Source organism: Neocloeon triangulifer, unplaced genomic scaffold, assembly GCF_031216515.1.
Source record: "Neocloeon triangulifer isolate White Clay Creek 2 clone unplaced genomic scaffold, ASM3121651v1 ptg000020l, whole genome shotgun sequence".
NCBI classification, from domain to species: Eukaryota; Metazoa; Arthropoda; class Insecta; order Ephemeroptera; family Baetidae; genus Neocloeon; species Neocloeon triangulifer.
This window is the reverse complement of record NW_026775561.1, coordinates 2,098,548-2,126,016: the sequence shown is the minus strand read 5'-3', so window position 1 is coordinate 2,126,016 and position 27,469 is coordinate 2,098,548. Positions and strand designations below refer to the sequence as shown.

Genomic DNA, 27,469 nt, shown 5'->3' with positions numbered 1-27,469 from the left:
AATACTTAAGTGGATAAATAGGATAATCAATTTGTTCAATCGCAAAAAAGTAGCGGCGTCATTTGCTCAATAGGCGAGAAAATTTCTCAATGTCGCCATCCATTCAGAAAACAGTCATTTTACAAAATTAAACGCAAACTTTCGATTCTCTCCTTTCTGACAGATTGTTGAGAGAAATTCAATTCAAAATATTAATTATTTCTGGATTTTATGTCTCAGCTGAGGAGAAATTGTTATATTTCTAACTGGAATTTCACACTAATGATTCCTTAATTATTTTTCATATTTTATATTTGAAGCAAAAAACTAATATTAGGTTCAAGTGGAGTGTAAAAATAAAATTAGGACGGTTAAAAACTATTTGAAAGCTAAAAGAGATCAGTCAGTTCATAACAATAGAGTGCTCGTCAGCCGACGTCTGTGTATATATTTATTTAAATTAGCGGAATGACTAGATTCTCGTCTATTATTATTCATTGTGCACGCTTTGAAGCATAATTCAGCTTGGATGACTGTTAGATTTGTAGAAAAGCGTATTTTCTTTTGCGTCTTGTTTGTTGTGGTCACGGATAATCGTGGCTTAAAATTTATATTATAATTTAATTTAATTATCTAAATTCAAATACGAATCATATTTTTACTTAAATACCACAATATTCACAATAACAACTACATTAAAAAATTCCAATTTTATTGATTGAGAGATTCTTATTAGGTGTTAAGTGCTTCAAGCAGATTTGTATTAAAATGCGCCACAGAGACGACTGACCGTGGGCATGCAGATACAGGAGAAAGTAAGTGATGCATAAATAAAAAATAAAAGCAGTGAAAGTCCAGGGGGCGACAAAGTCCGCATCTTGTGTGAGATCATGATTTCTGCTTGAACTTTTATTCTCCGATGCCCTTTAAAAGACGTGCACAATTTTATCGCAAATGCATCGATGAAAACGATTTTGCTCTCTGTAGTGTGACAGGAGAAATCCTTAAAACAAATATAATGCATTAATTTAAAAAACAATTATTGTTAATTTATTCCACGCTGTCTATTTAATTGCAGCAATATTCTTTTGAAGATGAAAGCTGTCAGCATATTTTTGGGCAACGGCCAAGGGGCCAATAAACTTGTTCGGTCACTGCGATCAGGTAGTAAGGTTTTTTCTCGAATTGGCCTAATTTTTATAAAATGATTGTGAGGAGCGCACATGTATGTGGCCGCCAGCCACTTTCTCCAAAGTGTGGTGCGTGTCGTCTTCACCAGGTGATGCGGAGTGCAAGGTTCGGAGAACGCACCAAAGGGAAAGTTTTAGGCCAGGGCGCCTCTTTTGACCAAGCACGAAACTTTTTATGATATGCTATTCAACTCGTAAGACATTTGCGGCGCCACAGATAATGAAATCTTATTTGAATATATTTTGAAAGCTGCAAGGTATGATGGGGGAATAGTTATTAAAACAAAGTATTTATAAAAAAGTGTTCGTTTTACTGTACAAAAAGTTAATCAGTACAACTTGAAATAAAAAAATATTTCGCAGAACATAAAAGTTGCATGCATGCGTGATTTTTATATGTAATTTTCTGTTTTACAAGTTGGTTCATTACAGGCAACAGGACCCTGAATACTGGATGCACTTCACTTCTCCATAAACACATAACTTTTGACTTGCTTCAAGCCATAATAGAAAATTCAAGAGTGCCCTGCGTTGTTGACAACAATGAAGCACGTTGAAGTGGATGGTAAGGAAGGGGGATATGTTTGTACTCGGAGAAGAAAGAGGAAAAATATCATTACTTTACTCGTCGTTGGGGACTGGAATTATTTACAAGGGGGTCAGTCAACTGGATTATTTAATTGATAACTAATTCAGCTGATTGGCTCACCACCAGCCGGATTTCACGGGCTCTGGGTGATGGTGGTGCTCGGGCTCAGGGTGGTGAATGGGGATCCAAACTTTCTCCCAAACTGGCTTTGAGACCTTCTTCCAGTCAGGAACCTGGATCTCCTTCCAGATGGGCACCCAGATCTGTTTCCAGTCATCCTTCCACTCGAGTTTCTTCTCCGTCTTCCACTCCTCCTTCTTCTCGGTCTTCCATTCCAATTTCTTCTCAGTCTTCCACTCCAGCTTCTTCTCTGGCTTCCATTCAAGCTTCTTGTCCTGCTTCCAGATGAGCTGCTTGTCGGTCTTCCATTCAAGTTTCTTCTCCTGCTTCCAGATGAGCTGCTTGTCGGTCTTCCACTCCTGTTTCTTCTCAATCTTCCAGATGAGTTCCTTGTCGGTCTTCCATTCCTGCTTTTTCTCGGTCTTCCACTCCAATTTCTTCTCAGTCCTCCAGACCAGTTTCTTGTCCACCTTCCAGATCAGCTCCTTGTCATGCTTGTACTCGAGTTTCTTCTCCGTCTTCCATTCCTGGACCTTGTCGACCTTCCAGATGAGCTGCTTGTCAACCTTCCATTCCAGCTTCTTCTCGGTCCTCCAGATTTTCTTCCAGACGGGCTTCCAGACCAACTTCTTCTTCCAAACTCCTTCAGGTTCGTGGTGGTCGTGGTGCTGCTCTTCCCAGCCATGTCCAGAGCGATCCCAGCCGTGTTCTTCGTGATGGACCTCGTGGTGCTTGGGCAGAGGAACCCAAACCTTCTGCCATTCGGGAACCCAGATCTTCTTCCAGTCTTCGACTTGCACCTCCTTCCAGACGGGCACCTTGATTTCCTTCCAGATGGGGGTCTTCACCTCCTTCCAGATGGGGACTTGAATTTCCTTCCAGACAGGTGTTTGAATTTCTTTCCAGACGGGGACCTTGATTTCCTTCCAATCAGGAACTTGGATTTCCTTCCAGACGGGAACCTGAATTTCTTTCCAAACGGGGACTTGAATTTCCTTCCAAACTGGCACCTTGATCTCCTTCCAAACTGGCACTTGAATTTCCTTCCAGACGGGAACCTTAAAAAAGAAGGATGAATTAGTTTAAATTAATTTCCTTTTTAAAAATAAAAATAAAATTAAAACAAAAAATTATAATAATTAAAAATATGCCATACCTTGATTTCCTTCCAGACGGGGATTTGAATTTCCTTCCAGACGGGAACCTTAAAAAAGAAAGGATAAATAAATTTAAATTAATATATTGAAATTAAATTAAAAAATATTAAAAATATACCATACCTTGATTTCCTTCCAGACGGGGACCTGGATCTCCTTCCAGATGGGGACCTGGACCTCCTTCCAGACTGGCACTTGAATTTCCTTCCAGACAGGGACCTGAATTTCCTTCCAGACGGGCTTCTGGACCTTCTTCCAGTCAGGCTTCCAGATGAGCTTCTTGTCCTTGCGCCAAATCTTCACCCACTCATCCTTCCAGACGAGTTTCTTCTTCCAGATGCCTTGGGGTTCTGGCTCGTGGTGATGATGTTCCTCGGGTTTCCAGCCATGAGACTCCTCAGGCTTCCACCCGCCAACATCACCGCCTCCATAGCCACCAACTGCACTGGCACCTGCATCAGCAGCACCACCTCCGTAGCCGCCACCTATATCAGCAGCACCACCTCCGTAGCCGCCACCTAGATCCGCAGCACCACCTCCATATCCGCCAAAGTCGAGCGAGGCGCTGAAAAAGTGCAGGAAATTAATTAAGATTTGACGTGTTTATTGTTTTCACCGTATTTATATAAAAAGGATGGGAACGTTAAGATGAGTGTTTGATTATCTTACAAACAACAATTAACAAAGACATATTAAGCTTGTGATGCATTTGCAGCAGAGAAAGTTGCACTCGCTCAGTAAATACAAAAGAATGCATGAAATGTGTAGCTTATCACCTTTTTCTTATTAAAACCAAGCTGCCGTGTCGGCAGAGTGTGTACGAATCGAGTGAGTTTGTGCGCAGTGAAATGTAAATACGCAAGCAAGCAATAATTGCTCATTAATCTATCTTGCATGGGCTGCAGCGAGTGAAAGAAGAAGGATGTGTGCGCGTTCCACTTTTAAACGAAGAGGAAAAAATCGCGAACGCAATTATAATCAACGAGTCCCACCGAAATTTAATAAAAAAAGAGTCGGTCAAATTAATTTGAATGAATGGAGAGTTTAGTCCGACGCGAAGATTGAAAAACGCACCGAAGCGAAACGAAAGAAAAACAAAGGAGATAATGAACTTGATGGTGCGTGCGTGAGTTAATAAATAAATTGCAGGCGAAAACGCGGTCTAACTCGTGAAAAACGCAGCGTTTGAATTCGCCAACCTTTGACACGTCGAGACGAGTCACGACGTGAAGTCCCGCAGTGCTGAGAACTAGATTTTGTCAGTGCTTAATGATGCTTTGTTTGCGACGCTGACAAGACAGAAAGTAAAAGGAGCACTTTTTGAGAAAAATTTTCCGTTATTTAATAGAGTCATTATGGCAAAGAAATTTTCAAATTCACATGCAGTAATAATTACGTACAAGAAAACCGCAAGAAGCATAATTTCAGTTTTGACAACTTTCGCCGCGCCTAATGTGAGAAAAATTTAAAAGTGCCACATTTTAATAATTTTTTTCGCTGCAAACAGAAATAAGCTATTTTTTCACAAGGGAAAGGGTTACTTTTTTAGAAGTGCAAAATAAGAAATGAACTCAAGAGGATCTCATGATTATGCTAATTTGGAAATTGGAATTTTCATGCGCGAGGGAGATGAAGTGATTGTATTGAAGAGAGTTAAAAGGAGAGAGAGTGAAAGAGCTCGCGTTTCAATAAATTGCACCAGATAATAGATCACCCAGCATCAGTGAGTGCATGCGATGCTGCTCAATTCGCGAAAACGGGTTGAATGCGTGGAAAAAGTTTTCTAGAGCACGTTAATGACCTTCAAATCATATCACGCTTTTTAGGCACGCGCCGCCGGCGATTCCATATTAGCCGGAGAGAAAAACGCCGGATCCTCTCTGCGGCCTACGAAGAATGCGTGCGCGCGTTCGAAATCGCCGGCTGCAGCCTAAATTGTAGGGCAGCCCGTCAGACCGGCCACTGCCTTAATTAACACACTTACTTCCTTCCGATGTCAGATTAGGGAGAGAGAGAAGCAAGAGGTCTTCTCTCTTTTAATTGCGTGCGGCAGGTGTAGCCGCATCGCTAGGTATTTAGTGAATGCGTGTTCGCCAAGTTTAATTGCAGAAAAATTGCGTGCCTGACGATTTTTTTATTTTTATTATTGCTTTTGTCGTGATGCGTGTTTGTGAGAGAGACGCGTTCGAATGAGATGCTACCGTCGTCGAAAGTTGTTTACTTTTTATGACAAGTCAAAGAGCACCGTGATCTGTTTGCGACGCGTTCCCACTGTTTATCTTTTTCCGTGTCGCCTTGCAGAGAAAAGTAAATATTGGCTTCGAAGGATATTAAAATGAAAGCTATTAACACACGTGAAAACCTACACCGTTTGTTGTCAAACAAAAAAGTTATTGCGTTTATATATATTCCCACGAAGACTACCGCACTTAACTAGATGGTTAGGATCAAATACAAACGAGCTTAATCGGATTTGGAGTGTGAAATTATTTTATCAAAACAATAGCGCCGAGTAAAAACAATACAAGTAACTGTATTTTATTATTTTCACGTTTTAAATGATATTATTCTATTGCAAATGCAACACATTTTATATATTTTTTTGAAAATTTTATTTTACACACTGAAATTTGGGCACAATTTCTCTGCACTTCTCTTGATTAGAGAAATTACGATAGGAGAAATCGCAGAATTAAGCAGTGCGGGCAATTAAAACCTGAACAAACCGAGGTCTCTTCAGGTCAATGTAATTACGCAGATACTTACTCTCGCTTAACTGGTGGAATAGGGTCTGCTGTGGCGAGGTTTGCCCAAAGCAATAAGGCACCTAAAGGCACCTGCAAAAGAAAGATAATTAAAATTTGTTGGTCATTCAACGGAGCGATGATCATTATTCACATTGTTAGCTTTCTTTATCAAATCTCAGCAAAACATTGAATAAAAACTTTTACGTAATATTTTCACACTTATTGCTAGATTGAAAATTAATCTTCTGAAATATTGATTTTCCAAAACAATGACTTGTGTTTACAAACAATTTTGTACACAGTAACGTTCTCTCGATTTGCGCGTATTTAAGGAAGTAAAATCGGTGTGTTTTGATGAAATCGCGGAATTTACACGAAGCAAATAAACTGTCAAGTCATGAAAGAAAGTTTTAAAATGCAAATTATTTAGCAGGAAATTATCTTGAAGGCGCAAAAGTTGCGTGCCAGTGAGCAATAAAAGCTGAGAAGAGAGAAAAAAAAGTGTGTTCGCAATGCGAATACTCATCGTGCGTTGAAATCTCCGCCGGTAGTGAGTTGTGAGACTGAGCTTGGCGTACACTTAAACGGTTCTCCATCACATGTTCTGCCGATCTTTCGTAAGAGAGCCAGTGGCAATAATTTTACTAAAGCGTCACTCATGAGAAGAAAAAAATGTGATCAAATATCACAAATTAAAAGAAAAAGTTATTCCGAATTTGAGCCGCTTTTTGTAAGAAAACAAAAGAACACCACTTTTTATGTCACTAGCTCTTTGCGAATTCACGGAAAGTCCAAGTGTTGATAGTCGATGCGATGGAGAACGCGATCTCGGTACACACCAAATTCACTGCACACAATTCACTGCCTGGTTCGAATTAATCCAAAGGGCTAACCAGGATCAGGGTCTTCATGTTGGTGCGGCGACTACCCTCTGTTCGCCACAGCTGAGATGGTTGCTGTTGGGGTGGAAACTCTGTTGGTCGGTTGGCTCTTCCCTTGGTGTAGGCTGCAGGCTCTGTGGACCTACACCTACTTTTCTTGACAGACTGATATCAAAACGCGGTATCCTGAGTGCTTTATATACCACGGGTATATCTTCAATGCGTATCCCCCCTTTGCAGGCTGATACTCTCTAATATTTTAGAGAGAGAAAGAATAAAGAAATGATCCCCGCCACACGCTCGTTTTTTTTTCACCGCTGCCGCCGCGAGTCCATCACCACTGCTCTTATGTGTTTCAAATATAAAATCGTCCCCCCTGTGTGTGTGTTAATGTATAGCAGCGTGTGTGTTTTAGTCGCACAAAAGGCGGCAGCGCGCCAGTGCTTCACTTTCTCCATGCTCGGATCCTTGGCGGCGGCTCTCATTGTAAAGGGTGGGATCTCTTTCTCTCTCCTCCTCTTTCTCGGTGCTCGATTTTTGAACCCATCATTTCACTTGTCCTCCACACCAACACATAATGCACACACGTAATTTCTTCTTTTTCTGCTCACCATTACAGATACAATGGTTTAATTTTTCGTTTCAATTATTTCAAGAGAATTAACAAAATTTTTCAATAGATTTTACGCAAAAATGTAGCAAGCGATAAAAATAATAAATACACAATAAATTTTAAACCAGGAGTCATGTGATATTATGCGCGAAAACTTTACTTCTTAATAACTTAAAATAAAACAAAGCAATAAGGGTTTACTGAATTATACCAGTATTTAATAATTATGCCTTATGACTCTATTTAGAAGTTCATTCATTATTTACCACAAAAGATAATGGAAGCATTTTAATTTCATTGATATAAGGGTTCATTTTCAACGTGTAAAAATTTATTTCAGTTTTAACGAGCTAACTGTCTACAGCGTGATCCACTTGCATATTTGATAGTTTCCTCATTTTCTTTATTGTTCGGCAGCAAACATTCATCATCATGGAGGTGGGCGAGTGGACCATAAAAACACACGCCGATTCCTGCTGCGCCTGACGCGTTGCATAACCCAAGAACAAATGCGTGCGGAATATGTTAGCGAAAAAATCACGACGCGCCGCCAATAAATCGCTCACCGCCAAAAATGAAATTTTACGACCGCCGCGTGCAAAAATGTACTCGCTCTATGGTTTAATTTGCTGATGGTGGATTCACACAGCCCTGGCACGTAGGTGGTCATGAAGTGAAATTTCCGAAATTAAACAAATTCATCGCGGTACCTACGTGCAAACACACAATTAGTCGAGCAATTAGAGAACGTGCAAATTCAACTTGTAATTACTTCTGAAAAAATTAGAGAAGTTTATAAATATGTTACGAATTGATGCTGCAAATTTTCCGTTTATAAATTTTGGCTCTTGTTCTTAAAAAGGTGAACTTTCACGGGGAAACCAGAAGTGAGATTAACATAAAAAGAGGAAACATCGCATGTGTATATGCGCGCCCAAAAGTTGATGAGCGTTACACAAACACACATTCCGGTGTCACGAGTTGGCCCCTGGACAGCGACGGGCAATTGGCACGCTATGCATAAGCGCGAAAAGTGCCTCTAGCGCCGAAAAATTCGTAATCCAGGCAGACTACAATTTAGCACAAAAAACCTCTTAATGTAACACCCCTTTCGCAACACTGCACTCTTTCGAGTCGTTCAGGTGAAATTTAATTTCTTGCAGAGGCAAAAAAAATCCATCTGTGTTGAGCAAAGAAATGTTTTTAATTTATTTTAATGACGAGCAGACTGATTTATATTTATGTATTTTTCGCATGACCGCTCGCGCAGCTTCTTTCCTTTTTTGCTCGACACACACCTCGAGCAGCGTCATTATATGTATACGAATTGAAATTAGCAACGCGAAAATCGATCAAATTTCTTTTTGATCCCACAGCATTTTTTGATTCATGGGCAATTATTGCATTTCACTGCGAAGAATTAAAATTAAAAATGTCCTCATTACCGCTAATGATGTTCTATCTGCCGTTTGGATAGAAAGTGAATATGCTTGCATATCTGCACAGTCATAAGCTGCGTCAATGACGAGACGCGCGCAAAACTGTTACGCGCTCTGCAAATGCATAACGTGTTATTTCTTTTCCATTCGGCGCGCCTGCAGAATGAAATGCGAAAATGCTCGATCTTTTTTTTTTTTGTGCCTGCCAGAGTTCGACGGATGACGAGACCTTTGTCTGCTTGGTTTCAATCGCTTGAGGAAGTGCGAAATGATGAGCCGAGTGCTGATGAAACGGCCGCCGCGAGCAGAACAAAAACATTGAAAATTTGAGAGTTCATTTGATTCTTCCAGCACGTTCTCCTTTGAGAACATGAAGTAAGATAAGCAGTGAAAAAAGAAAATTACTTTTTTGTAATCCGACATACAGCATCACTGAGAAGAAACCCCAATATTTGCGCAACTTCGTGCAGTGTTTTAACAATTTTTAAATTTAAAGATTCTATCCCATTTTAAACTGTAGCAGAAAAATGTTTTATGAGCACATAAGAAGAAATATGCACCGATGTTCTATTTAATAGAAATTTATTTTTATAATTTATAAATGTTTAAAATTCAGTTCTATCATTCCCTGTGATGATGATGATAATTCAATAAAATAAAATTATTTGAGAATAAAACAAATTTAATAAATTATTTATATTCTGCACTTAAAACGTCATCAGATTTTCAGCTCTTAATTTAAAATTAATTCTCTTCAAGATATACTTAAATAGAATACCGATTTTTTTTTTAAATGCAAATTATTTGTATATTAATTTATAAATTATAGATGCGTTACTCTTGTTGAATAGCTAAGTTTGCGAGAGGAAGGGGAGAAAAAATTGCCCAGCCTCCACTCAAAGTCAGTGTTAAATTTCCAATAAAATGCAAGTGAAGTCAGATTTCATTAGAGAGCTGATATTTCCAGATCGTGCGCACCTGATGCGCTGCTCCGCGCTAGCTACTCCTTTGAGATTTGCAGATGCTGCACAATGGACTCCATAGTCGAAGGGAATGTGAAAATGTATGAAATGTTTTCTCTACTCTGCACGCCGGATACAAGATTTGCACCGGCAATTTCTCTAGTGCAGATGTGCACAAACAAACAGATGTCTGCGCACTCTGCACTCACTGGTGCGAAAATGCCATTGAAAGATTTTTTTTAGACCAATTTCAAGAAGTTTTAATTTTCAAGACAATCACTTTTTACTCATACTTGGTGGAGAGAAACTTGCTTAAATCAATTTATATTCTTTGATTCTGTTGACGTGAGTAATATTAAAAAGATATATAATTATAAAATAATTTATAATAAATAATAGGCTTTGGCAAGCGCAAACAAGAGATCATTTAAGCAAACGATTGCCGTTTTTATTTTCCTCTCATTTATCAAACTACTGCTGTGAGTTGAGATAATGCAAGGATTTACAGTCGACTAGCGAGAAAAGATGACCCAAGCTTTGCGTAACGGCACAAGAAAACCTGCTCAGCAATTATGAATAGATTTAGGATTTGGGACTCCCTAACCTCTAGGAGAGATGGTCAGTTATGTGAAATTATTGCAAAATAATCCCAGTGACCTTGGATACTTCCAGCAAAATTTGCTTTCTTTGTGGTGACAAAATTTTATCAGGCTTGTTTTTATTTGTACCGTTTGTGGGTCAAAAGTCAAAAACCTCTTTCATATTTTGGCACAAATATAATTTGCTTTCAAACAGTATGCTTTCAATGAGAAGCATTTAATGCTCTTTTTGCCATCAAAATTTTTATATTTTGCTTCCGTACTATGGTCGCAGAGTAATTGAATTTAACAGCTTCGTATTGTTACGCACGGCATGAAGAACTCAACTGGGCACTTGTTGCATACCAAGTGAAAGTTCTCTATAAGAGCTGCATGCGTCCACTCATCTTGCATTCCGATTCTGTGGACGGAATTGATGGCGCACACATGAGAACGCACTCACGGCACTCGACAAAAAAGGGTCGAGAAATGGCCAATAGAATCTTGGTTTTCCTGCTCACAATGCACCCACCGTATATTACTTTCGATTTTGTGCGGCGACAATAACAACATAATTTTTAATAGCCAATCTCGAGACCAAAAGTTTGTGTAACATCAGGATCAAAAACTTTTGATTGTGTGCATAATATAATATTCAAAAGGGAAATTTCCAATTCGGGTTTTTTGGGCTTCGCAATTGCGGTTGCACCTTGCAGCTTTCATTTTCTAACCGGTCGTTTATTCCTGTTTGATTTTAAATTAGAAAATGTATCAATAACATTGAGGAATACAGAGAGAGATTGCATCTTGTTGGAATTCTGCTCAGCTTCAGAAATTCCAGCTGCAGTTGAGAAGAGATAGCTATAGGTGCAATTAAAAAATGATAATTGATAGTACCATAAATTCCACACGCTCATTACCCGTATGCCGACACTGCGATGCACCGGCCGGCTTAAATTTTTTTGCAATTTAAACTGCCGCATTAGCACTTTCGTTGTGTTAAAAACGACCAGCAATTAAAACCCCGTTCTTGATTTCGGCTCGTAAAAGTGAATTGCGCATTGCGCGCAATTAATCTTCGCGCAGCTAATGCGATGCTCATCGCCAGATAAAAATTTCTAAGGTGCAAATTGCAGAAGACAATCTTCTCTTTTACAATTTGGCGGTTGGTATCTCTCCTCTGCTCTTTCTCCGAACGATTTTATCGACTGCCAAAGCCGAAAGGATGTGCTGCGCCAGTGTTTTTGCTCCACATTTCTCCAAAACGCTTTTCGCATTATCCGCACCAGGTTTATTACGCTCTCAACTTTCAATTTCAACATTTCACTGGGCCGCTCCGACAGGATGGCAATAAATAAACCGGGTCCAATATGGTAAGATGCTAGGAATTAAAACGTCCACGGCACGGTTGCGCCTTTTATTTATTCCTCACCCAAATATAAATGTGAGAGGTTATTGTTGTTGTGAAAATGCCAGCCTTATTTTATAAAAGCGAGGTTGCTTCGCTGAGGAAAAAATCTGCATCTTCAGTTGACGCTATTATATTTAAATAAAAAACTGCAGACGGTCCATTGGGGTCAAGCCTTTTATTACAGCATTGTGATTATCCGATTATTAAAATAAGAAGTGTTGTTTGTGACTTAAATGTTGAAAGCAAAAGTTGGCTTGGGCAATTTTCAAAGCAAAAAATAAAAGCACCGCCATCATTAATAGTAATATGTCAAAAGCGCGAACTGTGATGGAAAGTGATGTGAACTTTCTTTCTTCCCGGCGGAATGTCTAAGCGTCCCATGGTGAATTAATGCAGGCCAATTAAGAGGACTGCTCACTTTTATATATATAACTGGCGGTCAGATGTTGTGCAAGGAAGACATTTGCCTGCGAACGCATTATAGAGAGCGAAATCTAATAATCCTGAGCGCGGATCGCCACTGGCGTTTGGTCCTCTCGCCAGTCCACCCGAAACACTTTTTAACACACGCGCTTTTCAACTTTCCAGCTCATCACATAAAACAAGAATTGGAGCCCAAACAACTAGGTATGAAGGTGAAATCAGAAATTCCTGACGCATCTACTTTTTAACGCGACTGGGTGAAGCAGTATAACATATGGGAGATACATCTCTCTTTTTCTCTCCTGCTATATATTTATTCGATGGCTACGCAGTCAACTAAACCACATGCGCTTTTATAGCAAGGAACAAACCAGAATTTCTCCACTGGACACTCGAATATTTTGTTTGGTATGAGATTAAGTTTGCTGAATTATATACGGTACTTATTAGCGCCGCCTCTGACATCATCTTCATTTTAACTGTCTCTTTCCTTGCAGCCTCTCACTCTGACTTGATTGACCCTGGCGTGTAGGTTTGCAAATTTGCCGAATGCACATACGTATGTGGTATTTGATCACACACACGGCCGAACCTTTGCGTTGGAAAGGTGTTGTATCTCATTACTTACAACATTACCAAATTAAAATAAAAGATTTCCCTTTGTGTCCAAGTGTTTTGTAATACATTTCATTTGACTAGATTTATGATAATTGCTAAATGAAATTTATCCGATCCATGCGCACGTATAAACTTTGCAAGAGCTTGGATAATCTATCAATATTTTCCTAATAATTTCATTTTATACAAAATACGATTTTTCAACAGTTTAAAATTTGTTCATACAGCACAAATAGGAGCCCATTTCATAATGACAATTTAGTTCCATTGTGTTCAGGGATAAAATTAAAAATGTGTTAATATGTGCTATTTATCTTGTAAATTAAAAATTAGAAAGCACTTTATTTAGCAATTACATACTTTGAAAAAAAAAACGTCAACAAACTTATTAATAAAGGTAATTTTGTAATAGGTGACACGCAGTGCACGCAAACACGAGATGAAATTATGTGATTGTGTTAACTTGCACCGATTTAGTATCTCGCAAACAAGGGCCGTGAGCGCTTGCATGCAGACATTCAAATTCGCACATGATTCGCATTAAAACAATCACTTTCTTTTGGGAGGCTATTCCGCATAGCAATCAGCAAGTGGAGAATCAAAAAATGTCTGCAGCTAATTAAGAAAGAATTGATATTATGTTTCACGTTCATTTCACTTTCCTCCCATAAACGCGCCACTTGATCGTATTAATATGCAAAACAGCGATCGACAGCAGCCGACTTTGAGTACGTTCACACACACACACACACACACACACACTGTATAAAAATGTACATAAAGCAGTTTATACATCCATGAAGTTGTAAGGCGAGGATAAAGAATTTAATAACGCACGGTGCCAAGCGATGAAAATATTCAAGCGACGCCTCGCACACTGTTAAGAAGAGCAAATTAAAAAGTGGCAACAATAGAAGTGATTAGCATAATAAGCGACACGTAAAGATGCAGATATGAGGATAATAATATAATCCTATGTATGCTTAGGCAAATTAAAGGGCACATTTACCTCTCTTGATAATAAAAGTCGCACGTGTAGGTGATTCAAAGTTTAGGCCATTGTCTGGAGTCGTTACATCGTGACTGGGCACTTTCGGTCCAGTTGTATAAGAAGAAGAGATTTGAGTTAACCATACATTATATAAAGTAAAATAGCCAAAGATTTTATTCTCCAAAACTAAAATAAAAAATTTGATTTTTTTTAGTTGAATTTAATTGTTGCATAATTCATGCGCACATAATAATAAACTGTCTCTATTGTTGGGCGAATTTGTCAAATCACAATCTATCAATTCATTAAATTAACTTTCAATTAAACATAATTGACAGCCGCCTGCAACAGAGTGTAGGATATGAGCCTGCCAGGCTTTACATCTCGCAGTTTGGCGCCTGTTAATTTAGCCAATTGTGTTTGTGCAACGTTGGAAAGTCGCGCTAAAGATGGGGCGATGGATTTAACGCTCACGCTTTAATATTAGTGCCGCTCATTAGTCTATTAATTTAACAATGCAAGATAGAGGCGAGATTCGCGCGAATAAGGCCTTGGGCCACCAATTTGATTTCTATCTTACTTTGGCAATTTAAATATTGAACTTTGCCAAATTGGAAATTTTTTAAATTGATCATTTAATTTGCGCCAGTAAAAAGTAAAATTTCTTTTCATATTCCGTGAACATTATAAAAGATAAACAAAAATTATGCACCGTCATGCGTATGCGTATGTGTATTAAATCGCAAAGATCAACATAAATTGAGCTTCAGCGTGTGAAGAAAATTGAGCTGTTTTTATATTTTTTTTTCTTGAATGAGTGCTTCCTATTTAGTTGTAAAGTGCCTATTTACTGGAAACATTTCCGGACACACAAAATGCGGTTGTCATAGAAGATTTAGTGTCATGATGCGTGAAAAATTCACCTCTGGCGTATTAGAGATATTATTTTAGTGGAAAGTTTTATTATTCAAATTGCAAAGAAATTTGGCCATAAACGCGACCTTTTTCATGTAAATATACCGGGCGCCACAATCAATATGGTAAAATAGTGTCTGATGCGGCCTGAGGATTTTTATGAGCACCATTAGTTGTTCGGGAGACCAAATAGAGAGATGGCAATCTTGTTTTTTGCCGCGTAAAAAGTTTCCGAGAAGGAGCACGGAGACGGTGTTTGGTGAACGACGCGAATCTATGTTGCGATCAATTGGTGTGTGACCTCTTGAGAAAAACAGAGATGGGCAGCCTGAAGGCGAGACTCAACCTTAATCTCGTCGTGATAAAGACGCCAGCACGATTGCGCCGAAACGGCCAAGGAGCACAAAACAAATGAATTCTTAATCAGTATGTTTTGTTGAATAGAAAGTTAAAAACGATATTGGCGCAAAAATCTGTAGATGGCTCTATAAATAAGACTAATTTGAAAGGCTTAAATTAAGATAATTTGCAGATGAGTTCTTGGCCGAAGAAATTATAGCGATTCGAACATTAGCTGTTAGCACGTCGCTGATTGAATTAGCGTAAAAGCCAGAAAAATCTGCAATATTTGTTTTGCGTTATGCGAAAGGGCATTCATTTTGCAATTACTCACAACAAGAAACAACCCAAATTTTACACTCACTGAACTTGTAGAGCAATTAGCACCAGACTTTTGGCCTTACTGTATTTTTGCAATGAAAACGTTTTTTATGCACTTTGAAAGCTTTGACGAAACAACCTTTCAGTGTAGAAAAAATGAGCAACACCTTGTTAATTATAGAGAAGCTCAAGTTAATTACAATCTAATTACTTCTTCCCATTGCCAAATAAAAGGCAAATAAAAATAATTGCAACAATTTTAATTGAATAAAATGTAAATTAATTATCTGGGTGAGTAGGCGGTTACTGAAGTGAAAAACTGTGAAACAGGTTGAAAATCTGATCCATAAAGCAGAATCAAGTTTCTAATCTTTTGTACAGACACGGGACAGGACCACTTTAGGAGATTATCTGTGAAAATGAAGTGTTAATTCTGCGAGAGTCATTTTCGCCTCTCCAAATGAGTGAATCTGAATCAACACGGTGACAAAAAAAAAAGTAAACGCTGGAAACAAGCGTCGACACACGCACGCACACATTTGGTTTCAAAGACTGCATATCCCGAGAGCGCGCGCGGATGTCAAAACTTTCCCTCGCACTTTGAAATGCACTCGGCTGGCATCTGCTCTCCATCTCCTGGAGACAAACGAGCCAGTTTTTCCTGGTCGATTGAAAAACTGGACGCGTTCATCTACTTTTATGAACTTCCTGCACTTGTAGTTACAAAAGTGCAACATTCTTTGTCAGCCTCTGCGACCAAAATTATGTGAGAGACACACAAGAAAGAGAGCTTTCTTTTATATAGTCCAATGTTTTTGATTAATTAATTACACACAATTGGTTCATTTGTACCACAATAATGCAATGTTATGCAGATGTTTACTTTGGCGGTGTAAATTTAAATAACTTGTCCGATGCAACGCAACTCTTGGTGCAAGCCGGCTTTATATTTTGAAATGCGAAACCTGCAGGACGACAGTATTGCTTAATATTTTAGTATATGCGGGGCGGAGCTGGTCACAACTGAACTTTCCTAAACCATAAAATGCTAAGGTTTATACAAACAAGAGCTTTTTGTTTTCCTAGCGGGAGAGAAATAGGGTTTAAATTTTTATGCAATGCATTTAGCACATGAAATCAATTTCACAACAAGTACACAAAATTAATAAAAATTAAAACCCATTTGTTTTATTTGCTTGTTTTGTTTAAAAAAATATGTTATGTTTGATGCTTCAACAAATAAAAAGAATAAAAATGGCCAAAAATATGAATAATTATACTTGCAGTTTACAGTTTTTTTTTTTATCAATTACCTCTCCATTTTTTGATAATTTTTAAGCAATAAATATGCTCTTAGGTAGCAGAGCATCGGTTTTTATTATTGGGCTTGTTAACACCATAAATTTAGAGAGAGTTCATCAGCAAAACACCAAAATTTATATGCGTATTCTGGAGGCGAAATTTCCTCCAAAGAATTTATTGATTTATACTTCTAAGGCGCCGCACTTAAATCATAACCATAACACTGAAAGCAGCACCGCCTTTATCGCACCCACGTTTATAAATCTATTATTCAAAAGCGTCTCACTAAAGCCATTGTGTCAAAAGGACTCACATTGCCGATAGGTGTTGAACTAACGCATAAATTCACTAGAAAGAAAGTTGTGTATAATAAAATTACATCTCTAGCTGCTCATATGAAGTGGTTCGCGCGTGCACGCACAATGGGCTCCTAGGGCTCTCGGTAGCCGCCTAAATGTGCAATAAATAATGGCAATAGAATTCTGACATGACAGATCAAAGGCCTCAAGGCACAGCTTTATGAAGCACCTTGTGATTACGCGGGCTCAAAATAAAATTGTTCCTCTCCCGCTGAATTTATTATTCTTCGTCGTACACGTAATCACATAGCTGTGCATAATCGGCGAATTACCGTCACTTTAAAATGCACTAGACAACTCATCATTTCTCTCCCCCATCTCTCAATTGCTTTGTTTTATTTTCTCCTGCACGTATGAAAAATGCACGGCTTTAAATGGAAGGTCACGAGCACTCTGCAGTAATAAAAAATTATATCATGCTTGTTGTCAGAAGGAATAAGACTCTTACTTTTACACGTTAGTCTTTGCATTTCAATTGACAAAACGGCCAACGCAGGCACTTTAATAGAAGCACTACTTTCTTTGCAGCTGGAGAAATTTTGCGTTTGGGTACACGGTGAATCACAACGCCTTCGCAGTAGGAAAACCAGCATGTGCAATTTAAGACCTTTTTGCGTGATGCTGTTTCGTAATCCGGTGACATATCACATAACACAGGTCACATAATTCAAGATAAAAAAAAGTATCAGTTTCTCTTCCCCAATTAAATTTGTTTTACTTTCAATTTTCTTCCTCCATCATTTATATTTCAACTTCATTTTTGACGATTTAATACATATTAACTTTCTATCTGTACCATTTAAGTTACACAAATAATAAATTTAGCTGTAATGCAATCACTTTTCGCGCTGCTATAATTATGCTATTATTCTTTTTGTTTCCTGCAGCGAATTGCCCGCTCAACATGCGATCGTGTTGCAGCATTGCAAGAACCCCTATCAAAACAATCCATCACCGACAAGACGCAAAAAGAAAGTAATACACCTCGACAATTTGCCAGACGTGTAATTTCAGAGTTAAGAGCAAATTCGGTATAATAATAATAATGGATCGTAATCCTAACCGAGATGTGAGAAACAAAATTTACAGCCATCTCTCGTGTACGTCTATGCCGCTTTGCTGTGCACGCGCATTTTAAACTATTACTTGTCAATCTGGACAAATTTATTTCAAGCCGAAAGTTGACTTTTAGCTTTTCTCACTCGCGATTTCTCTCTCAGGGCAATTTGTCTGCAATACAAATTTGTTAATCTCTAATTTAATTTCGGTATTAAGCAAGTGGAAATTTTCTCGCGCACTCCTATTAACTACATCAATTGACTATTAGAGAAATTAAAAAAAGAGAGTATTTTCACGAGAAACATAATTTCTTTCTTTACAATCTATCGGCAGCAAAATTCTTAACATATTGACCCTCGTGACCGTTGCAAAATAATTTTTGCATAAATTTTAATTGAATATTGGCGCAATAATTTGGTTCTCATAAAACTGTTATTAAGCATTTGAACTTTGTTTGCATTATTAAGATGTGCGATCAAGCTCGTTTGAGCAGGTTTGATGCGTAAAAAATACATTATGTTGTGGTATCGGCACTGCAGCCATAAAACTGCCTTGGCCTCCTTGAAAATTACCGAATCTCTCAACCGGCACGGTTAGTATTAGGAAGATTTTTTTGAAGAAAAAGTTTCTCGTTATATGGATTTTACGACTACGAATTCTGGTGATGGTTATTGCCACTTACCACCTCTGCATGGGAATTATCTAATTCTCTAGACTGACGGGTTTTGTATGAAGATTATGTCAACTTTTTACGCCTCGCTCCTAAACAAATAACTCACAAGAGGGAAATCATCTGTGAGGTAACATCGTTAAACGCATGTATATGATACATGGAAATTTTTTACTTAATTAGGTTAATGTGTTTGACTAAGTTTTAATTCGCTCCCGGCTCGAAGGTAGAAAAAAAGAGCTAATGAGCTGATTTTTTTTTTGCAGACAATGAGGAGAAATTTGTGACGCGATAACTTTTTGCTGCAGAACTAGTTTAGTATTTGCTGAACGGGACAGTTGTTATTTAAACTGAATTTCACAACGGATAATTATTCTTTATAAATAGACGCAAAAAATGGTGGTTTTTGAAGAAAATTTATTTTCTTGGTTTCCCTTCAAGGATTGTCATAATTAGTTGCTAATTTTTTGTCATCTTGCTTCAAATTAGAGAAGAGAAATTTTGCAATATGTTATTAGGTTTCTCGCTAAACCGGCTTTTATTTTGGTGAATATTCAAGAGATGCTCAAGACGAACAAACCCAAACTAGATCAGAATTCACTCATTTGACTTTCGATTTCTAGTTTTATTCTGGAGAGCGAAAGTTTGATTTGATTTTACGTTCTCTTTAAGCTATAATTTCTGGAATGCACAATCAATCAACCAAAAATTCTAGATGGTTCTGCCTTGTCTTTAGCCATATTTTAAACAAAAATCTAATTGACTTAATTACGATTCCAGAATAAACATCACACGTCTCTGATTTAAAAAAGAAAAAAAAGAGAAATTTTCGACTATTACTTGGAATAAAATTATGTATTTAACTTAGGCTCAAATTGAGAGATACTAATGGACACCAAGGGACGGACGGATAATTTTCTTTTCTACAAATCCAATATTTCTTTCAACGCCACTTTCCTGCTGCACCATAATTATAAGGAGCGTGGAAAAAGTCATCACATGTCTCGGCTTTTTATATAATTTCCCGGAATGCACGGCATTATTCAGCAGGTGCGTTTCACTTTCGTAATGCAACACTTAGCGCATATATAAGATGTGGCCCGTCTTTTACTTAATTACAACAAAGACTGACCGCCAGCTATTTGATTATTCATCATGAAAATCGTTCTCATCACACCGTGAGTGTGTTCGGACCCCTGATATCTGCTGGAGAACAAAGAAGGAGAATCGACCCTGACAAGGCCGTGGCCCTCAGGGAACCTGCGGTTCAGTCCTCGAGGAGAAAGTAAGAAGCGTGTACCTGCTGCTCAATTGGATGCGCGCCGCCCGAGCATTTTTTCTCTCATCTCAAGCGAAGGAAAAAAATATAAATAACAACTCGGTCAGCAAATCGGCCAACTGGGCGGAGTCGACGCCAAGAAGCTGCTGGACCCTGATTCCAAATGATGTGCGTAGGCTGCCAAAAATAGCGAGCCTCTTTCTAATTCCTGTTTTCACTCTTTGTCTGGGCTGCTTTTTACATTCTCCTGATTTGAATGGGCGATCACTTTGCAAAGGTTATGATATTATTGATTTTTGCTTTCATAATTAAAGGAGTGTGAATTCATCTCATTGTATTTTAATTTTGTTTATCAATGCAAGTTCAAACTGGAATACATTTTTTTAGTTTCAACGTGTACAATCTTTACCATTGATATTAAAAAATTAATACAACAATCATAAGAATAATTGTTTACATATATTTGTTAAATATTATCCAGAAGTTATAAAAAAATCAGAGTTCAAATAATTTATGAGATATTTATAAATTTTATTTCATAAGAGAATTTGCTTCAGGATTTTATCACAAAAATTTTGTATTCCGACAATTAATTTTCGAAATTTAAAAAATTATTTATGTAAAAAAATTAATGTAGAAAGTATTTTTAACCAATAATCATCTTGTATTTCTATACCATTCAAAGAGGCTAATTTTTGGTATAGCACTATTAAAAAAGAACTTTCAATATTTGACCATTTTTGGAAATTCATTATGCACTACTGTCACTATTTTTAAATTTCTAATAGACGTGCAAAATAATAACATGATATAAAAACATAGCCCAAATTGGAAAATTGAGCGGCCCCATTCTTACAGGGATATTATAACCATTAGAGGTGCGTCTTTTTCTTTTTTCTCCAATTCATCTCATCTCGCACCAGGCTTTTAATTAAAACTGAATGAGATTTCTACTGCCAATTTCGTCTGAGCGCACACCTTTTCATTTGAGGCGAATCTCTAATATGTGAACCATGATCGCGGCCGAATGAAATCCGTTAAAAGCAGCAAAATGGAATTTCTTTCCGTTCCAACAGGCGTCTCATCTTCCCTCGAAGCGGATTCTGTGTGCGTTTGATAGATGTGGCAGCATCCAATTGGGTTAAAAGCATCTTGTTAGACGTCAACAGTACGTCTGCAGCAGGACACCTCTTCTTTTTTTCCATCTCTCGCAGGCAATATACATTTCCACCTCAAAAAAGCGTCTCGCGGCGACCGTAATGACGCTCCCAACAGCAAGCAGAGCAAAAACACGGACGGACACGCTCGTAATTCATCCACCGGTCTGGCAGTTAAATCATTAAAAATTACTATGCTAATGCGAGTATAACGCGCAGATCCGAAAGTAAAAATCAGAGCTGCGAGCGGCGAGAAAGAAAACTTTCTAAATTAAAAGATGAAAAGAGATGACCACATGCTCAGCTGGAGGTGCTACAGGTGAAAATATGCGTAAAATAAATTTTGTATTAATTGAATGGCGAAATTTGGTCGGCCACTGTTAATTATATTACCCACCGCAGCATGAAATCCTGGAGCATAAAAAGTGCATAAAGAGATATTAACACAATATGATCAAATTAAAAAGCAAAACGGTTTCGGAGTCTCTTTCTCGCTCCATTCAGATTTGATTGAAAAAGATTTTACCAACAAAAACCAATTCAATTTGAAACTGTAAATAATACTGCTGGCTGATTTATCATAGAAAGTAAGTATCATTTAAAATGCAAAATTGATTTCTATCTTTAAAAACTGGTTTTTTAACTTACGCCTATAATTCACCAGAAAAATCAGAAAGAATGACTCTAATGGGCCCCAAAAACAAATAGCAGCAAATAGTGTTTCCAAACGCGTCGCTCCAGCAGATGAAATAATTTATCGTGGTCCTGCAGAAAGATTTCCATTAGTGGTGTCAACACTATTCAGCCACACTGAGCTTTTATCGTAGCAAACATATCCGAGTGAGCAGAGGACATGGTGAAATTTAATTTTGTTGCGCAAATAGTTACTTTATATAATAACATATTGCCACCGATCTCAATATTGATAAGGGCATCTTTTTTATGCTCTCGCAGTCCCCGTGTTAGTTTAAATAAAAATGGTGTTGAGGAATGTTATCTTGGTGTGATTTTCAGGGTTTTTTCTACAGATCTTATAAACATTTCTTATTATATATAGACGTGTACGTGATTATTATGCAAAAGAAGACGTTGCCTAACCAAAATATAGTTGTTGGAAGAAAATCTCAACTCACAAATCTTGGCATGCTCGAGTCGGAGAGCGACATGGAACCGTTTAATTAAAATTTAGCTTTCTTCTTTGCTAATGTATGCAAATTAAAGCAAGCAGCGCGGCTTCCTCGTTTTAATGCATGATGTCTAGCTTTGCTACCACTATTAACCGCCAAACCCATTAATTACGAATGCGCGCCACCGTTTCTAGCAGCATCTGCTTTTTCGAACCATCCAATTGCATTCACAAGAAATTTTAGGCAAGTGCTTAAATTGCTCGGAACAAAAGGAAAAGAGATACTTCTTCCTTTGATTTATGGATCCTTGATGTGTTAAACCACTTGTATAAGAAAGGGGGAATGCACTAAGCGGGTCGAGCCATACTCATGTATCATATTTCATTGTTATGTAATTTGAATATTCATATATCGTCGGCTACGCGGCCAAATGGCCGATCTGGTAAATACCCCTGTGGGGAAAATGGCTAGTAGCCACTTTCCCCGTTGGGGAAAATGGCAGATGAGAATTTCCGGACAAATTTTTTTTATTGTTCCAATGCATTCAGTGTAAAAATCTGCATCAGAAATAACCATAAAAGTATCAACTTTCTCAGTAGATGTCTCACTATCGCGAGTTCAGGGAGCAAAAGTAAGGCAGTGCCACGCCCCCTTACAGGCAAGCAGGCAGCATTCCCGCTTGCTGAATAATGCCAAAATTGTTTTAAATGCAATAAATGTTAAAAATAATGAAAATATCGAAAATATAAAAAATATAAAAAAAAATTTTTAATAAATTTAATAAAATACCTAACATTAAGTAGGAAGTAAAATATCAGAATAAGCTGTAGTTTCGTCAATATTGTTTTCCAAAGTGACAGCTTTTTCATGCATTTTGCATGATAATGCAAATAATTCTTTAAAATAGATATAATTTTAAAATTAAATAAATAGTAAAAAATATATTTTTTTATTAAAATATTTGACATGCGACCAGAAGCTTTATGTTGTATCCGAGCTAGATTTTACTTCACTAATTATTGCAATTTATAGTAAATATCAGTAAAACTATTCATGAGATTATAATTAGAAGTGACGCCGGGTCATGTGAAATAAGAAAAAAATGCTTTTAATGCCAAAATTGTTTACTATTGTGCAAATAAAAGAATAAAATTATATTAATTTAAATAAAATAAAATAATAAAAATATTATAAAATACGATGAATTAAAATAAAATTATATTATAAAATATAATTATCAAGTTAAATTGAACAAAGAAAAGCAGGAAATAATCGCATAAGTGGTTTAATTTCGATTGTATTGTACGTTTTACTCTTTCAGTGTGGAATTAATTCCCTTTAAATTTCTTACAACAGTTGTATATTAAGGTTTAAAAGAAAATTAAGTCTACCAAATTATCTGCAATAACATGCTGAACTTTGGTTCAAATTTTGAAATCTGAACATTAAAAATTGGAGCAGATAATCAGTTTTTTGCTTCTCCTGTAAAATTTAAAAAAAGGCTCATCTGCCATTTTCCCCAACGGGGAAAGTGGCTACTAGCCATTTTCCCCACAGGGGTATTTACCAGATCGGCCATTTGGCCGCGTAGCCGACGATATGCTTGTTTTGACGAGTTCTTTCTTCTAATCTCATTGAGACCACAAAACACTGAATAAAATTAAACGGCCAATTAAACACCCTAAAACACCCTAATAAATAAATAAATAAATAAATAAATAAATAAATAAAAATTATCCAAAACTGGGCTTAGAGATGACCTCACTTGACTGGCTACTTTCTCAACCTGTCCAATTTAAACTTAAAGCATGACCGCGAAGTAAAAAAGTATGTGCCTTTGAAAGATTATGTGAATACCACACTTGATCCGGTAGAGACCGGTTGATGAAGTAATTAGGAAATTCTGAATCTTGTGTACTTACTTGAAAAACTTTTTACAAGCTAAATTTTGTAGTTCTAATAAACTTCAATTCCTTTAAATCCTTTTGCGACCTTTCCAAAAATAAATTATTGAGGCCAGTTCTGTCTTCAATTACAGAAAAACTGTACCAAATAAAATAGAAGTTTAGACCTTAGTACAGGACTTAAAAAAAGCAGATTTAGTAAAAATGATATAAAAATATTTAAAAATAAAATGCAATAAAAATCACTTAGTAATATAATTTAAGCTATAGACCATGGATGAATTGCAATTTTTAACTTCAATTTAGATCACCATAATTTATTATTAACTGTGAAACACAGACAGGAGGAAACATAAATTCAGAAACAGCGTGGTAATGGTAAACACGATATTTTATGCTGTAACACTTCACCGAAAATGCATTTGGTTGCTTAATTCCGCGTTTTCACCGGCATAATATTAATGTGTGACAGCGTGGTGCAAAAAATTAATATTGCGGTTTCTAGAAAATTTCTCCGGGCGAAAATTATACTACTTGCGGTTCACACTGACAAGTGCAAGTTTAAGAGCAGAGGCTTCTTTGCAAAAATGGGATGGACAAGAACAGGATTCGAGCCTCCAATTTTTTTTATTTGGAACTCGGCGTTTGCGTTTGGACGCGGACCTTCTCATAATTCAGCCGCTGGCGTTCTGATCTGGTTTGAGTGAAAATCCGCGCGCTCTCTGCGGATGATTTCTTCTCAAAAGCGGTCTAATCTTCTCCTTAGTGAAAAAATAGCCAGTTTTTAAACTTTTTTTTAGTTGTTGATGATGATGAGGAGCCAAGTGCGTCGTTATATAAATAAACGAAAGCTTTTTCAAGATTTTAACACTGGCAATTATGCCTGCATATAATGCGAAAAACTTGACACAGTGAAACTTTTAACAGTGAAAAAAATCATAGTGCCGGAATTGCTTAATTAGCCAAGGGAATATAAAAAAGAAGTCCCATTGTGCGTTTCCGCAACTAGGTGCTAATCGTCTTTTGAGCTATTTGAGGAGAAATTGCTATAATTTTATGCTTTGTTAGGTGAACAGATGCGATTGTGCTGCGACCGCTGTGCGTGTAATTAGTATATGCGTTGTTATTATATGATGAATGTTATTGAACTTGCATCCAGAAACGGAAAGTGAACTTGGCTGGCCAATGAAAGTTATTGTCTGAATAATTTCCATTTTTGCTGGTTTCCGCGTGCAGCTTTCCTCCGACCGCAACAATGATAATAATCATTGATCTTGGCTTTCAATCGATTTGATATTATATATTTATACGCATTGAACCATATAATATATTTACTGACAAACAACATTCACTCTATCTTCGTATTTTGGAGAAAGCATAGATAAACAGTACACAATACAACATTCACATCTTCTACAATTCCAAATTGTTATTTTGGGTGAGAAATTCCTGCAATTATACAATTGCCTGGTGAGACGGAATCAGAGACTTAAAATTTTTCAATTTCAGCTAACAAAAATTCATACTATATATCAGTTTTTTTCATGGGAAATTATTTATAAAATAATGTTATTATTAAAAATTATAAAAAAAGCTTCAATAAAATAAATCATTAAAGCATAAATTGAATGCAAATATTCATTTTTAGAATTAAAAGAAATGTAATTAAATTACAAAAATTATATAGTTTTAATTAATTCATTCTCATAGAAAAGAATAATTCTTTTTATTTATGTTATAAACAATAATAAAACAAAGAACTTTGCATTTTATAGTTTTCCAAAAAAAAAAATACTTATTCTCATAAATATTTAATTGCGGTGGATGCATTTACTCTGGCATATTTGATTCATAATTTTACATTATTTTACGCCGAGAGTCACAAAATTAAGTAAGTACAGTCAAAGCCATGCATGCTCCCTTCACAAGTTTCCATTTTTGCACCAAAGGAAAAACTGTATAATTTATGAAAGGCAGTGGTTTGCGGCTCACGTAATGCATTTCGCACCAAAACAGAAAGCGGTATTGTGCTTTTATTTATCAAATATTATGCCGGCACCAGACGGAAATGTTAGGAACGCCCGTCCTTCTCACGAAAAGCTTGTCATCCAGGGTGGACGCCGCGAAGCAATTAAGAGAATGAAAGTGAAACCGGCCGCGTGTCACACAAAATCGCTTGTACAGGAACACCGCGAAGTGAAATATATTCCATGTTCCGCATAATGGCCCGGCTCGGAAACTTCCAATTCAAATGAAATATAATAACCGATAAAATGTATAATCTGGTTCTTTAATTTCACTTTCTGTTGAGGAGTTGAAGCGATGCAAACAACAGACGGGCGTCTGCTGGCAAATGAAATGATTTCTAATGGGCAGTGTGGTTTTTTTATAATGGAGATCAGCCTTGGTTATAGAGAGAGAAACACGTAAAAGCAGCAACCGAATAAAAAAAAACAGTGTTGCATGCGCAAGCCATGTTATTAAAAAATCTCTCTCGCTCGCCGAATTAATTGCGCGACGAGACGTGCCGCGCTTTTTGCCCAGCTCATCCGCGTGTGAGATTTTGTAAGTGAGAAAATCCAGCCGTGTAATTTACGAGAGGATAAGACGCGGATTATGAATGAACCTGCCCCAGACCAAATTGTCTGTAAAAGGGCTTAAAAAATTATATATGTGCAAAAATATATTATTTGTGCAGATGATTCATGTTTTATTTCACAAAATGGAAATTTATTGAGAGCAAAACTGGGCACAAAAGGCAGAGTTAAATAATAATGTTAGCATTATTTTTGTGTTCATTTCAATTATCCTCTTTTATCATTCTGAATTACTGAATAATAAGTATGCTGCATTTTTTGCTATGTTTTGAAATAAATAGCAAACAAAAAGAGAGCACAAAGTGTGATAGTTTTTAGTAATAAATTTATTTTGTACCATTTAATTTTTTAGAGAAACTGATGAAGACATGGTTAATTATTATATTAAATTTAATATTTAATAAATTTTATTTATATGTAAAAAAAATTGTAAAAAATTACATGGGATTATCCAAATTAAAAATTTAAATTGAAAGCATAGACCAAAAATTTATGTAGCTATGAAGCAAATTTGTGGGAAAACCATGCTTAAAATAACAAAAATGCGTTCGCTGGGAAAATAAAATCATATGTTTTATCTAAATTTAAAAAAAAAGATATCACTATGTAATCAAATATTCATTCAAATAAATTAGCCACGATCATTTTTAATTACAGCAACGGGGAAAGTATGGTTTAACAACTGCAGCATCCGATTTCCCACCGTTTTTTCTATTAGTTGAAGACTAGCGTTCAAAAATAA

At 36.9% G+C, this 27,469-nt stretch overlaps 1 protein-coding gene across 2 annotated transcripts; it reads right to left on the bottom strand.

Moving 5' to 3' along the window:
• Positions 1-1,459: 1,459 nt before the first annotated feature.
• Positions 1,460-6,844, bottom strand: LOC132204028 (golgin subfamily A member 6-like protein 22). 2 transcript variants are annotated; one of them, XM_059632244.1, is made up of 5 exons: positions 6,676-6,844; positions 5,802-5,872; positions 3,159-3,600; positions 3,035-3,082; positions 1,460-2,936 (listed from the first exon to the last, which is right to left on the bottom strand). In XM_059632244.1, exons 1-5 carry the CDS (start codon positions 6,691-6,693, stop codon positions 1,875-1,877), a joined length of 1,641 nt encoding a protein of 546 aa, XP_059488227.1. In that variant the 5' UTR covers positions 6,694-6,844; the 3' UTR covers positions 1,460-1,874. The 2 variants fall into 2 exon arrangements, with proteins under 2 accessions (XP_059488227.1, XP_059488228.1); XM_059632245.1 differs by lacking the exon at positions 3,035-3,082.
• Between the last annotated feature and the right edge of the window lie 20,625 nt (positions 6,845-27,469).

What these genes read in the sequence shown, in the direction of transcription:
- LOC132204028 (XM_059632244.1), bottom strand. An exon ending in ATTCCACCAGTTAAGCGAGA is followed by an intron (nt 3,601 to 5,801) that starts GTAAGTATCTGC and finishes GCACTTTTTCAG; the next exon opens with CGCCTCGCTCGACTTTGGCG. An exon ending in CCGTCTGGAAGGAAATCAAG is followed by an intron (nt 3,083 to 3,158) that starts GTATGGTATATT and finishes TTCTTTTTTAAG; the next exon opens with GTTCCCGTCTGGAAGGAAAT.